This window comes from Poecilia latipinna, unplaced genomic scaffold (assembly GCF_001443285.1).
Source record: "Poecilia latipinna isolate Pla-1442-1.1 unplaced genomic scaffold, P_latipinna-1.0 Scaffold3257, whole genome shotgun sequence".
Lineage (NCBI taxonomy): Eukaryota > Metazoa > Chordata > Actinopteri > Cyprinodontiformes > Poeciliidae > Poecilia > Poecilia latipinna.
Window position 1 is genome coordinate 1 of NW_015115873.1, and position 14,601 is coordinate 14,601.

The 14,601-nt window shown below is 40.5% G+C and overlaps 1 protein-coding gene across 1 annotated transcript; it reads right to left on the bottom strand.

Moving 5' to 3' along the window:
* Positions 1-4,540: 4,540 nt before the first annotated feature.
* proca1 (protein interacting with cyclin A1) lies at positions 4,541-9,662 on the bottom strand. Its single transcript, XM_015023272.1, has 4 exons — positions 8,686-9,662; positions 8,472-8,604; positions 6,400-6,534; positions 4,541-6,299 (listed from the first exon to the last, which is right to left on the bottom strand). The coding sequence occupies exons 1-4, from the start codon at positions 9,275-9,277 to the stop codon at positions 4,706-4,708; spliced, it is 2,454 nt and encodes an 817-aa protein (XP_014878758.1). The 5' UTR covers positions 9,278-9,662; the 3' UTR covers positions 4,541-4,705.
* Positions 9,663-14,601: the final 4,939 nt, after the last annotated feature.

Below are 14,601 nucleotides of genomic sequence, written 5' to 3' on the forward strand. Positions count from 1 at the left end.
TTTCCGATACATTCTGGGAACATAAAATTACATGGAATAACAAAGTTAAAGCAAATATTACTTTTGAAGTAGAAGCATTTAGAATACATTTCTACATCTAAAAAAATTATCTTGTGGGAATGAATAAAAAATGTCCAAATTTGTCATAGCAAAACTGACTTGACAGTTTTTGATACTAAAATGAGTGAATTTGCTACAGCTTTTTACTCTATAAAGACTAGAGGCTGCTTCTTCAAATTTTTACAAAGTTGCTTTTTCTTAGTAGGTCAGTTAGTTTTTAGGTGAGTTCATGTTCGACTCCGAACCCCCTTGAGATTTAAGCTAATGGCCACTTGAGTGTTTGTTGGCCCTCTAACACAAATCTTAAGGTTTCTTATTGCTCCGTATGTTTCTTTGCTTTGCCATTTTGAAAAGTGACTCCACTAATTCGTGCAATATTTGTACCTCTGTGAAACAAGCTTGAAATTGATTAAAAGATGCTTCAATTATATTTGCTTGATAGAATTTGGTGGAAGAGCCGGAATTTTATTCATAAGGGGAAAAAAGTCTATTAAAAATCATTTAGTCTTCTAAATGCATCTGGTTCAAAAATATTTGCTTTAACTTTGTCATTCCACATAATATTCTGTTCCCAGAATGTATCGGAAAAGTTTTCTCTTATTGAAAAGATGCTTCTTGAAATGAAATACTAGCTTCACCAAATGAATGAATTCAAAATAAAGGTAAGCTGACAGCAGGTGTTGAATATGAAAACCCATCTGGCATTGAGCTGAAGCTGCTTTCTGAAAACGTTCGGGTCAGATCTGTGTTCACTTTTAGACTCATCTGTCCAAACACTGTTAGTCATTGACCTTTGTCATTCTTCTATCAGACCAACATGTTTTTTGTTGTTGTTTTTTTTGTTGTTGTTGTTTTGGGTTGTTTTTTTTATTTAAACTCCCCATGAAATTTAAACTTGTTCAGTCTTTTCAGGCCTGAACCATCATGTTACAGGTCCCTTAATCACTCTAGGTTTTCTGAAGCTTCTTTTAGCACCACTATCACAAGTAGTACCAGTGGTTAAGGTCAAGGCAAGTAATTTTTCCAAACTGTTTAGAAAAACATCTTTGTTTGGGCTTTAATACACCAGTAACGATATCATATGAAAAGATAGGTTTTGTGTAAATGTAAAATGCTCAAGTTGACATAAGTTTACATGGCATTTTTAAAAACAGTATGTGAAATTGTTATGTCTTCCGAAGGTATTTTTTCTATTTCTCCTTTTTTTTTTGTTTAGATGAATCACTTGTTTAAGTTATGTTTTTATCTCCACTAGGTTGTTGAGTAGGACTGTCTTTGGTGTCTAATAATAAATTGGTGTACAGAGGGAACCTGGTGGAACCTGGTGAAGGAGTTGGACGCTGGCCTTTACTGCAGATTCTCTCCTTTGACTCCAGACATTCCTGTAGATAACATTGTGTCCACCATCCCAAGGGCATGACGTGGGCTGGCACAGAGGAGTCTGGATCAGGGATCTGCAGCCTGCAGCTCCAGAGCCACACGTGGCGCTCTGGACACTCCTCTGTCCCTCTGACTAAATCATAAATGTTTGTAATTATAGAAGCAATAACAATAGGTGGGTTTAGGAATTCTTCTACTTCATGCAATATCTGGCTAGATTGGCAGCAAAGATATGAGGCTTGTAATAGTAAATTTATGTGTTTTAACTTTATTCTATGTACTTTATCATTTTTAAGTGGACTACCATCTTTCTTCATTTTGCATATTTATGAATGGCTCACTCTTTTGGCCTCAGCTTGAGATTTCGTTCAATTGTAAAAGTTAGATTCATTTTGTTCTAAAATCTAAAAATAGAGAAAAAAAAAATCACTCTAACCCTGGGCAGGTTGCCAGTCTGTTGCAGGGCAACACAGAGACAAACAACCATGCATACACACTCACACCTAGGGGCAATTTGGAGAGGCCAATTAACCGGACATGTTTTTGGACTGTGGGAGGAAACTGGAGCACCTGGAGAAAACCCACACATGCACAGGGAGAACATGCAGGCTCCATGCAGGGGGACTGGGGCTGGGAATTGAACCCAGAGCCTCCTTGCTGCAAGGCAACAGCTCTACCAACTGCACCACTGTGCAGCCCCAAATGTAGCAACCTTTAATATGAAAAATAATTTCTAAATATCTATCTTTTAAGGATACTAAAGTTAAGACTGACCAATCCTTGCAATTCGCTCTTGTCTTTCATTATTTTATATAGTTAAAAACTATACAAATTACTTGATAAATTGCACAAAATGTACGGGCATGTTTTCTGTCTGAAGATAATCTCCCTTGTCAAGCCAAGTTTTGCTGAAAAGACTAAAAACATATTAATTTCTATCTCAACACGTTTGCACCTTAAGTGGACAGTGAAAAGTGAAAAATGTTTTTTTCATAGAAAGACATTTAATCTTGTTTGCAGTTCATAAACTGTTTTTGTTTAGGCTATATTTTAGCAGGCGATATGAGCTAAATATTGTTGACAGTTTAATGTCCTTACAGAACATAATAATCAGAAGCCACAGATCTGAAACTCCCAAAAGATAACACTCATAGCACAGCATTTCTCTGAAAATGTCACTGAACTATAAAACAATATTCTTCAATATTCACTAACAAATTTGTGTTGTGTACCAACCCTATGCTCCAGCAAAAAGAATATGAGGTATTCACTCTATTTTTCTATTTTTTCCAAACATCATAAATTATCTTAATTTAGATAAACTAAATTAACAAACCAACTACGGTAATTAACTTTATTGAGTACATTGGCGGTGTGTGTGTGTTGTGTACTGTTCAGTCTGTTGTTAGTGATAGTTTTCTTTTACCTGATTTATCAAATGAATTTCCTAATGTCTCAGCGCTCTGCACTCCCCAGCTGTCTCTCATCTGCTCATTAACTCACCTGTCTTCTATCACAGCAACCAACCTTCCCAGCATAAATACCTCTTCGTTTTTCTCAGTTTGTCAAATTATTGTCCCCAGTCTGTTTTGTTGTGTTCCTGAGTTCAGTTGCTATAAAAATCTGCTGTCTTCATACACCTGCAGTCCTCACCTCCACAGTTTTTGTTCTCATGTGTGTGCTGGTGTGGACTTTTACTCAGCTTGTTTATATTACTTTCCAATAAAATTTTTCAATGAAAAACCTTGTAACATCGCAGAAACAGTGGTCAAATGTGGCTGCTGTGCCTGTTGAAGTTTCTCCGTATTATGTAAGCATGTGGAAAATCACCTGACCAGGGGGTTTCTGTGCCAGCTATTACAACCCTAAAATGTAAGAAGTGAAAGTAATGAAGGTGTAATCTGTGTGGACGAGAATGTGATCCGATTTGTGTTGGAGGCAGCAAGTGGATCAAGGTCTGCACCACCCAGAAAACTAACCAAATTGCACAAACTCAGCATTTTCATGGCATCCCTTCTACAGTTTGAAAATTAAAGATTACAAAATCATCTGAAAGACGTTTAAGAAGGTTACAGTTAAGCCTTTGCAGTTTATACATTCAGTTTTGTGATTAGACATGTCCAGCTGGGATAATGTGCACAAAGTATTAAGCTAGCAAGAATGTTAGGTGCTAGCTAGTGTGGTAGTGTTGTTGGATTATATAAATTAATTTAAATTTTCACGGTACTTCTATAATATCTCAAGCTTACACATTGTATGCCTGACAGTTCAATAACATGTTTATTTCTTTTAAATAAACATAAACTTCCCTAGCAGCTAGCTAGCAAAAAAAAATATTTTTCGCTTAGAAACACTGGGATACAATCCTACATTCTGCACATGGAAATCATCCCAATAAGCATTATGTTTAACTAGTTTACATTAAAAAATATTTATTAAAAATTTAAGCTAGGAGCTGTGGTTCTTTTTAAATCTCGTAAGCATCCCTTAGCTGTTGGAGAAATTATTGGTAACTTTGGCGTACTAAGATTTTTGTAGATCAAAACTTTAAAACTACTGTTTTATAATATAAATATATATTTACAGATATTTTAAAAATTATTTTTGCATTTGCCAATTAAATCCTCTCTGAGCAATATTGGAAGAATTTTTGTCTTATAACTTGTCTGACGTTTATTGACCTACTGCAATAAACGTTATTGACCAACCACATTTTTGGGCCCTTCTGAAGACATTCAAGGGTGCGCCTCAGAGTTCTGTCTTGGGGCAGGAGCATTCTTTTATTGAAAAAACCCCCAACATTTTTATTGTAATTTTTTTTTTTTTTTACCGGCACACAATAAATTAAACATACTGTACATTACCAGGTAAAAGTCTGGACACATCTCATTCAATTCAATATGATGTTGTGTCTACACTTTTGATTTGAGATGTCTTGATTCTACTGGTCAGACGGTAATCAGCTTTGGGTGGGGCTTAAAAACAGGGCCAAAAACTTATTTTCTCAAAGAGCCTTATTGGTTTTTGTAGCTATTTCTGCATGCAACTCTACAGGATTTTATCACATATGTAAACCATTTCTCCAAACAAACACACAAAGAATATTTTATAAATTTTATTACCGACATACGGGAGAAAATATTGAAAAAGATAATTCTTGAGGTACAATCAGAGATTGTATGATTTCATTCTTTTAAGCAGTATAATCACACATAACCTCTAGACTAAAGCCTTCCTAGTCCAGCTACGCCAGAAACACAGGGGCCTATTGCTGTCGACGCAACTGCAATGCCTTCCTCCTTTTCTTCCTGTTGAACTGTGCTCTCGCTCTCTCAATAGAGAACTGAAGCGGACTAATGGATGGAGCTGCAGACGTGGTCGTCCAGGACTTTTCAGATCTGACCTTGATTGGTGAAGTTGGAAGTGTCTCTGGTTCGTTTTGTTCCTGGTCGGATTTCTGCCATTCACTTAGAAGCATGTTGAGATTTGTGCTCACCGTGGGGGCGGCTGTTGTCAAAAGCCTCAATTCATCATGAGCTTCTGTGTCTTGCAGCGCAGGGGTGCTCGCGAAACCCGGCCGACCGACCAGGTTGTAAGGAGTTGTGGGAACAAGGTTAGCATTTTCAGGGCCGCTGTGGGAAAATAGATTTTGACTGGAGAGAAGGATGACTGTTTTCCTCCTTCTGTGTCTTGGCACTCTCCCTTTTGACCTTCGTCTATTTGAGGCAGAAAAGTTGGGGCTGAGAGCTGTAACCTGACTGTCCGGTCTGTAAAATGGCGCTCTTAAAAGCAGCTGCTCCGTGTGTGGCACTGGTGCAGAGGTGGGAGACCCGGAGAGAGGGAACGCTGTCCAACTCTCTGGAGAGGATTCCTGAGGGTCAGAAGGCACAATGAGAGTGTCTGAGCTGACTTTCTTTCTTTTCTTTCTCCTCTCTTTGTCTCCTCTCTCCTTTGACCTGCTCCTTTGCACTTTGGGGGCTACAAAAAGAACACTGGCAGTGCTTGTAGTGGTGGAGCTACGTTGCTCTGGTTCTGCGGTTGGCAGTAAGTCAATAATCATTGGAACAGAGTCTACAGGGTTTAATCTACGGTGTTCAGAGGAAGAAGGTGAATTTTTCTTGCCGCTCTTTCTCCCACCCGTTTTTTGTCCTCTGGTTTTTACTTTCTGTGGCGTAAGAGTCATCGGGCTTTCTGACAAAGGGACTTCCTCTTTCATCCCCTCAACTGACTCATCTGGCATCTTCCGAACCTTCAAAGGTGACGTAATGGAAACCTTCTCCTTACCAGAGGCAGGCTCATCTTTCATGACTTGATTGGAGGGCTCGTCTGTCCTTCTAAACTCAAATTCCCTGTCATCAACCCTGTTTGCATCAAAGCTTGACTGGTCGCGTTTGTTGGACTCGCTGATGAAGTTGCTCAAAGACAAGATGTCTTCTGCCTTGCTTCCTGCAGCTCCTTCCTCTGCTTTCACACCCGCCTCCGTTTTCTGCTTCCTCCTCCTGCCCTTCCCTTTCTTTTTATGTTTTCTGTTTGCTTTCTTCTTCGCCCCAGTGTTCTTCCTCTTCTTCTCCGAGTTTTGCCCCTCCTCCTTGTCGGAGTCGGCATTGGAGCTTTGAGACGTGGAGACGGTGGCGAGCACCTTGATGAAGTCCTCGGCGGCGATGACGACGTTCCTTAGTGATGGCTCCGATATCTTACTTTGAGTGGGACTCTCCCGCTGTTCTTCCTCGTCACTCTTCTTGGACTCCTCCCGCTTGGGTGGCACCACTGTCAGCTCGTCTATGACGTCAACACCGCCGTAGTCGTACGGCACTGCTTCTCTCAGCACAGCGATGGGGAATTTGTCGTATCGTTTGCACCTGCGGGACAGAGGAGACAAAAGGAAAGGAAGTTCATAAAGAATTCATGAACTGCAGCCTTGCGAGTTGTCGGCCTGCTGAACTGGGCGGTGATACTTACAGGCCGTACCAGTGGCGCTCAGCGCACTGTTCCTCGTAGGCAAAGTCAAAGCAGGGCACACCAATGACGTTGAAAAACGCCTGACCCACAACCCTGGAGGATGTGTCGTTGACTTGTCTCAGACAAGCTTTCAACCTGCAGGAAGAAATAAGAGTGTCGATCAAAACAAGAGGATATAATGTGCCCACATCTTTGCATCTGACAAGTTACATGTAAAATAATGTTTTAATTTTTTTGCTGTACTTGATTCTGCTTTAAATTTACAAGTGAATCTTTAATTTTGTCTCAGTTGAACCAGGATGTTAAGGCCTTATGCAGTGTTTTATGAATGTGGGGTCAACGCTGTTGACCTTCCAACTGGATCCTCCACGCTCGGTGGCTTTTTGATTTTAAAACCTGCTATACAGCGCACATGCGAGCTGACCAATGAATTAAATTCCCTAAATGACAGAACACGTTTTCCTTGACAATCACAACACTCAGTTAGTATAAAGTGGTTATTTCAAGCACTTATTTATTTTCGTTGTCATGTTTGGTTCCAGTCTTTGAACCCACATGCAAGAACACAATCAGTCAGGAAACGCGTATTTCAAAACAACAAGATGGATTATTATAAAGGGAAAGGGAGTGAGTGCGGGGCAGGAGTCAGGATTGGATCCACCAGAACAGCCACTGTAAATGAGAAGTAATGGTGAGGTTCTGATAAACAAGGAGTCACAGATCTTATGGTGGAGGCTTACTTTAGAGCAAAGTGAGTTACTTGTTGGAGCAGACTGAAATCCGGAGGTGACGAGGAGAACCGAGAAGCGGTGGGAGGGCGGACAGGTAAGGTTGCTGTGTGGAGGGCGAGCTGACGGCTGACAAGGATCCGGAGGATGAGAAGCCGGACAGCTTCGGGCACAAACAGGTACGTACTGCTGCGTCACGAAGAAATCCACAGAAAACAGAGGACCAGAAAGGGAGTGCTCGAGGAAGGCAACCGATTGGTAATACCAATGGCGTCATGAGGAAGCAGACAGGGGGTTCGCAGGAGTTAACATAAGCTCTGTTCTTGAGAAACGCTGGAGAACCTCAGCCAACACCAGGGTAAACAAACACTCAGGCAACGTGTCAGCTCGCCGCTTCTTAAATATCCACAGAATCTGTCATCTAAGGTGCCACAGGTGTGTCTCCAGGTTCTCCCACGCGCTTGTCCAGGGGCTCTGCTCACAGGCGGAATCTGGTGGGGGAATGTGGAAGCAGCAGGTTTCCCAAAACAAAAGAAAACAGAAACCAAAACGAAAACAAAACAGGATCCAACCTGACATTCGTCAGTATTTTTTGTTTTTTTTTTACAGAAACCCAAAAAGCTTCCCTGAGTTCACTGATTAAAAATTGTTTACTTTACAGTCTGTTTTCTACTTGTTCTTTAAATGGATAGATTTTTGTTTTCAAATTTCTTGTCTTAGTAAATGGCATAGTAGGAGAAATGAGTTACTTAAAAGCTTTTTACCACCACTTTCAAAGTATACAGATATCTGATATCTGGTGGTATTTCTCACCGTGTCTTGTGTTAATTTAAAGAGGCGGTATTATGTATTTCCAGGCACAGCACAATCAAGAAACCGTTTTATAAAAATGTTTTTTCATATGACTTAAAAGACATGCTGCTGGACTGAGAAATAGTTCCTATGTTAAGTTAAGGAGACTTGCAGTTCCACCAGGAGCATTAAGTCTCTCCTAAATGGTCGCCATGGGAGATTCAAGGATTACTCAAACCTTCATGAAAGGATCAAATCAACACTCCAGATATTTTTGATGAGGGGATAATAATATAACAAGATATAAAGATCAAAGTTGATTTTACAGAAGTTCTTGGTTGTCCCACACCCTCTGGTGACCCTAAAACAAACATCGACTGTTTCTACCCCGACCATCTTAACACTTTGGTTCTTATACACGAGTTACACAGTGCATTAGATATAATAACATCATGCTAGGGACAGCTCAACATAATTATTTTAATGATGTTTAATCCCATTTACATGTTTCAATACAACAAAAAACTCAACTAAGCCTCCAGTGTTACTCACTCCTCATCGCAGTCACAGTGACAGATGGAGTGCCATTTGAAATTGGTGTATCCGTAGTTTGATGAGAAGGCGTGGATGACGTGGGGGCAGTGGTCGTGGGTCCTGCAGCAGCTGTCCGTGTCTGCAAAGTCTCCTGCAGAAAGGAGGTCACGGGGTCACCGTTTAGTCAGGCGTGCGATCATTTCATTTGGACAACGCGTCGCCTCTCTCTTACCCAGCTGGTTGTAGTTATCCGCCATGTTCCCGGCTCCGCACCAAAGAGTCCCCGGGTAGGTGAAGCCCCTCTTGGATCTCCTCAAACCCTTTCCCTGCTCATCCTCCCCGCCGCTGTGTGCCCTGCTCTCCTCAAACTCCGGGCAAGCCAGCCTGGCTTCATCCATGCGCGCAAAACGCGCCTCCTCCTCCTCTTCCTCTTCCTCCGGCCGCCGGCTGGTTTCGCTCCGCTCCTCCAGCCCCAGGCTGCACTCGTGCGCGAACGACTTCACCTCCGTCCGGTTCACGACCACCGAGCAGGTCACCAGCTGCCCGCCGGGACTCACCACGGTGCGGATCATCTCGGCTCCGTCCGACACCTGGTAGAGGACGTTCCCTCCCAGCGGGGACGTCTTTGCGCAGAAGGTGCCATTGACCACGGAGAACATCTCCTTGCTCTCCTTGTCCGCGTCCGAAGCGAGGCTCGAGAAGTCGCCCCTGGCCACGTTTCTGTCCAGGTAGGACAGGAGGACGAAAAAGACTGACCACATGATGGTGGGCGCGTGGCACTTTTCAGCACCAAGCGTAGCGCAGACAGCTCCCCTGGCGAGCATCTTCTGGCTCTGTCTGGCGCAACCCTCCCATTTTTAAAGGCAGGCCGAGGTGGTGCGACTGGTAACGCACAGAGTGACCACATGGGGAGGAGTCAGAGGACCGACCTCTTTAGACTGGGGGGGGGGCATAGTGTTTCTGCTGCGTGGCCAGCAGGTACAGCCGTCCGGTGTAGGGTTGCACCGAAGGAGAGCAGAGGGTTAAAGCCGATCTGAGCTTGAACTTCCCCCCCTCCCCCCGACCCCAAGGCTTCTCCAGAGAGACGTGACCGCAGGTTACCTTCCAGGCCCCTCCCCTGACAGAGGAGAGGAGTCCCACTCTGGGAACATGCGTGGAGGAATTCGAGCTTGCCTACGTTTCCCATGGTAACGCAAGCATCATGGGGTGGTTGTGCCAACACACCACGGACGTGGGACATCGTTCAAACGCAACAACAACAACAAAAAAAAAATAAATAAAAAAACGAGGCGGTGAATCGATGTCGACCTAAAATCCCGACGTCGGGACAAAACTTTCCGGCTGAGGAATGCAGAGAGAGAGAGAGAGAGAGAGAGAGAGAGAGAGAGAGAGAGAGACAGAGAGAGACAGAGAGAGAGAGAGAGAGAGAGAGATCCAAACTGAACTCCAGGAGTCAAAGCGTGTCAAGTTTAGGGCCAAATTCAGTTTGGGCACCGAAGATGTAGGTCAGCTTGATCCAGAAGAGTTTGAGATGAAGTTAGAAGTTAGAAGATGTTTGTTCCTGTTAAGCATCTCCTCGTCTAAACTTAGGCCACTTTTTGTGTGTCTTCCTGTGCTGTTAAAAATCCTAATGCATTTTAAAGATTTCTCTGTTTTCATTAAGTGTCGAAAAGTTTTGTTGGATTTTTTATTTTATTTTTTTGCATCCTGCATTCAGATCGCATAAGTTCGAATGTTTCATTCCCGCTCGGGGGCAGACGGTGTCGATTTATTATCGGCAATATTATTACTTTATTACCATTTTTTATCTTCATTATTAATAGTGTTATTTTTATTATCATAAGCAATGTAATGTAGCTATATATATTTTTTCTTCTTCTTTCAAAAATGCATACAGATACCTAAAGGACTGCACTGGACTCTTCTTTCTTCGCACATTTCGTTTTGTTTCTGTGTTCACTTAATCTTAACACCTCTATTTGATTTGTTTACATCACAATAAAAGAAAAAAATATATATGCTTTTCATGATCGACTAACACAAATTAGTGCCGTTCAGAAGTACCGTTAAAGGAAAGTGCTTCTCCCGGAAAAAAAAAAAAAAAAAAAAATTAAAAAAATCCCCCTCATTTGCCTTCAGAGCTCACCTGTAGGGACATCGTCAACAGAACTATTAGCAGTGGCGGTTTTTGATATGGACAGTTGCCCAGGGCGGAACTAGAGCAGGTGGCGTGGCGGATGTTTTAGAACGAGGGATTTGACTATTAGTCATCACTTCCCAGCGGCAAAACCGCACATTAGCTTAAACACATCGAGCTTTTCTTCAGTTGTTTCAGGGATGCTGTTGATGGAGGACAAACCATATTATTAGAATGGCTTAGTAAAAGTCTTAAATCTAACTGAAAACTCTTGACACTTGACAAGATTTAAAATCTAAAGTTCAGATAAAATTTCCATTAAACTGACTTAACTTTCCAAAGAGGAATGGCCAAAAGCATCAACCGTATATGTGTAAAGCTGTTTGACATATGAACCTAAAAAGATTCAAAACATATTCAATACATTTGTGAAATTAAAATGTTTATTATAAATACATTTCACAACTGTCAGATTATCTGTAAAAGAAAATGTATGAGAATCATTTATGAATTTTCTTCCACTTAATGTGACAAAAGTAAAAAGTTTAACAGGTAAAAATCAATTAATTCAGTTTACATAATCATACATAATTGAATACCTTTGTAAGGCAAAGTATATTTTCCTAATCTGTCGTTTTGATATAATGCATCTTGCTAATAAACGTAAGTGATGCACGCTGCAGTTTCATGGATCTCGGTGGAAGTGACTTTTTGTCCCAGGACAATAAAACCCTTCTTGTCAGGTTGGCTTTCTAATGAGCCCAGTGTTTTTGTCACATGGTTGGTCTTACTCTGAGGCGCTAAAGGAAGAGATCCAACCCACACAAGCCACTGGAATCGGATTGCTGGAAGGCGGAGAAAAATGATGTAAAATCACCAGAGGCAACATTCGATCACATCTTGAAGGAGTGAAAGGGGGGAGGGAGAGAAGAAGAATGAAGAAAAATGTTTCCCATGAATTGAAGTGCTCAGTGGTGGAAGGATTGGGGGCAAGAGAACAAGAGTAATAATCCTGCAGTTCCTGTAGAGCTAATTTACCCCACATAGAAGAAATAACACAAAATCACTTTGAAGGGTTTTACATACTTAAACATTGCAGAAATAGAAAAAAAAAATTTAGGATTTCTAGATTTTTTTTAAATCGAGGTCATCAATTAACCACCTGTATGTATAAAAAGTCTAATTTGTTTTTCCACACTGAAATATTTAGATTATGAATTTAAATAAGAAGCTAAAGTGACCATTTTTGATATATTTTTTGGAACCTGTGGCATTGATTCTTACATTATAAGAACCCTACCCGTTATTGCACACAGAACAGCGCCCTTTAGTGGCCGAGCAGAGAGTGCTGTTGATGTAATGTTTTTTGTTTGTTTGCTTGTTTTTTAATAAGATGTTTCTCGTTGTTGGTTCGGTTTGGTCCTTATTTGCTCGTGTCAGACCTACATTTCCCATCTCAGATTGTTGTTATTTGGACATTGTGCTATTTCTTTGGAAGTGAAGTTGGTAGTTTACACAGAATGAAGATTTTTTTTTTGTTTTTTCTCCCACCTGGAAACTTCTGCAGTTTGCTGAGTCATCACGATCTGTTAACGCATGTTAAAGGTTCAGCGTCTAGCTTATACTGACATCTAGTGGAGATATTAGATATTCTGTATTTACTGTATGATATGAAATATTTATTGCTCTCCTGAACACCAGCATTGCTTTTTATCAAGGAAGCAACTCAGGGATCCTTGAGGAACTTTGTTCTTTATCAGCTGTTTTCTGTTTGTTTTCTTTAATTTTTGTAAAAGAGTAAATTTCCGCTACTAAACTCAGAAATTTTCTAGAAAAAACAACGTGGAAATTTTTGAGTTTCAGAAGTTGAAAATTTGCTAGAAAAACTAAGACATTTTCTAAGAAAAAGTGTTGAAATTTCTGAAATTTCTCAGATTTCAGTGAAAATTTCACTTTTCTCACTCCACAATGGCCCTTTTAGTCTGTGGTGGCTAACATTTTGTGCCAACAATGCGTTAATTCGTACACACAGTAAGGATCCTTTTAGACAATGACCAAGGATTTAGCATTTGAGTCCAGGGTGTACTCCTCCTTTCCCCCAATAACTGTGGAAATATAGTCCACTACAAGATAAATATGGCTCTGTAGCGTCTGTATCTACCTGCTGGATGATAGTTCAGGGTACTTTCAGTTTAATCAGGGGTCATAACCTGTCAGATTTCATAAGAGTCGACTGACAAAAGTAGCGTTTATCAACAGGGCATAATAAATACAATAGATAATTAAAGCACTAAATTCTGGGGAAGATTTGACCATTTATATGACCTTTATTTGTTTAAAAATATTGAAAAAATAAACTGCTACATAATGGTTTAATGGTGCGTTCACACCAAACGCGTTTTTAGCGTCCGGACTCATCTAGAGGAGCACGTCCAACACGTCCGATGTTCCACATAGACTTTGAATGTAAATCAGACGTGCCTGACGCTCAAAACGTGTTTCGTGTGAACGAATCAAAAGTGCACATGCGTTGAACTTGAAGCGTCAGATGTACTTTTGACGCACGTAAAGTGCTTGGTGTGAGCCCCCTCTTCTTTCATTTGGTACCTAGGTACTTATCAAATAGATACTTATGGTACTTACAGTATCTAGGTACCACAAGTACTGTAATGAAAGAAGAGGGGGCTCACAAGGTAACATGCTTATGAAAAGCAGGTGTGTGCCAGAGGTATTTGGTGCCCAAATATGCTTTTCCTCCCCGTGATTTTTCCTCCTTTGGTGAAACTAGTTCAATATCTTTTACTGTCTGTTGCATTATGTGACAGTTTGCATTTTGTAAAGACAAAGACTCAAATGCCTCATAAAACAGCATCAAACTGCAAACATTCTTCTTTTTCACTACAGAGCACCTCATTTCAAACAATGAGACAATACTTAAATATGAAGGATTGTTCATTCTAAGGTAATAAATACATGCAGCCATAATATTTACCACACAATTCATTTTGGGGTCATTTGGTTAAAGCCACACATGATGAGTCAGACTGTGGGAAAATGTCAAGGCTGCTGGCTGAACGTCAGCACTCAGCGTGAGCTCTGTTTAATGAAAACTGGGATGAAATTTCAGATATGAGTTTATTTAGAAACAGTGAGCAGCTATCTGATGGAGAGCTGTGAAATATAATGTGAATACATGGAGATGAAGGGTCAAGTTTTGGCTACAGTGAAAGTGAACTCCACTTTAGCTTTCTCAGAAATGGATCCTCTCTGGCAGCAGCGGCTTAAAGCAGGTACTTACAATAATAACCCAAGGTATGCATGAAGGAGGCTTTGAGATTTTTTTTTTTTTTTTTTTTTGCAATCTGTGGTCCAACTTCAGCAAGCGCAGATGCAAGACAGAAACAAATTTAAAGTTTCTAAATAAAGCTTCTCCGTTTGAGCATTAAATAGCTTATCTTTGTAAAATGGTAAAATATTTGCAGTTGAATATAGGTTGAAAGGGATTTGCAAATCATTTCATTTATGTTTTACACATCACGGGAATAGGGGTATTTTTTTTTTTTTTTAAATTGGCCTCTGCTGTTGCTTATAATTTAACATTAGCCTATGTGAATTGTCTAGAATTGGGGATTTGGTTCATTTATGATAGTTATAAACATTAATCATGTAGCTAAATACCAGCAGAAGTTAAAATTTAGGTAGCAGCAGCTACCTAAATTATTATTATAAATTATACCTAAATTATAGCAGAAGTTAGCATCTGGCTAAATGTAACAATCAACTAGCATCTATAGCAGAACTAGCAGAAATTAACATCTAGCTAAATGTTATCAGAATTGACTATATTGCTAAATGTTAGTAGCAGCTAGGATCTAGCTAAATGTTAACTTACTTTGAACTCTTCTGTGAATCTTAACATCTAAATGTTAACAGCAACTACCATCTGGCTAAATGTTAGCAGAAGTGCACATCTAGCTTAAAGACAACCGCCTTTAACATTTAGCTAATTGT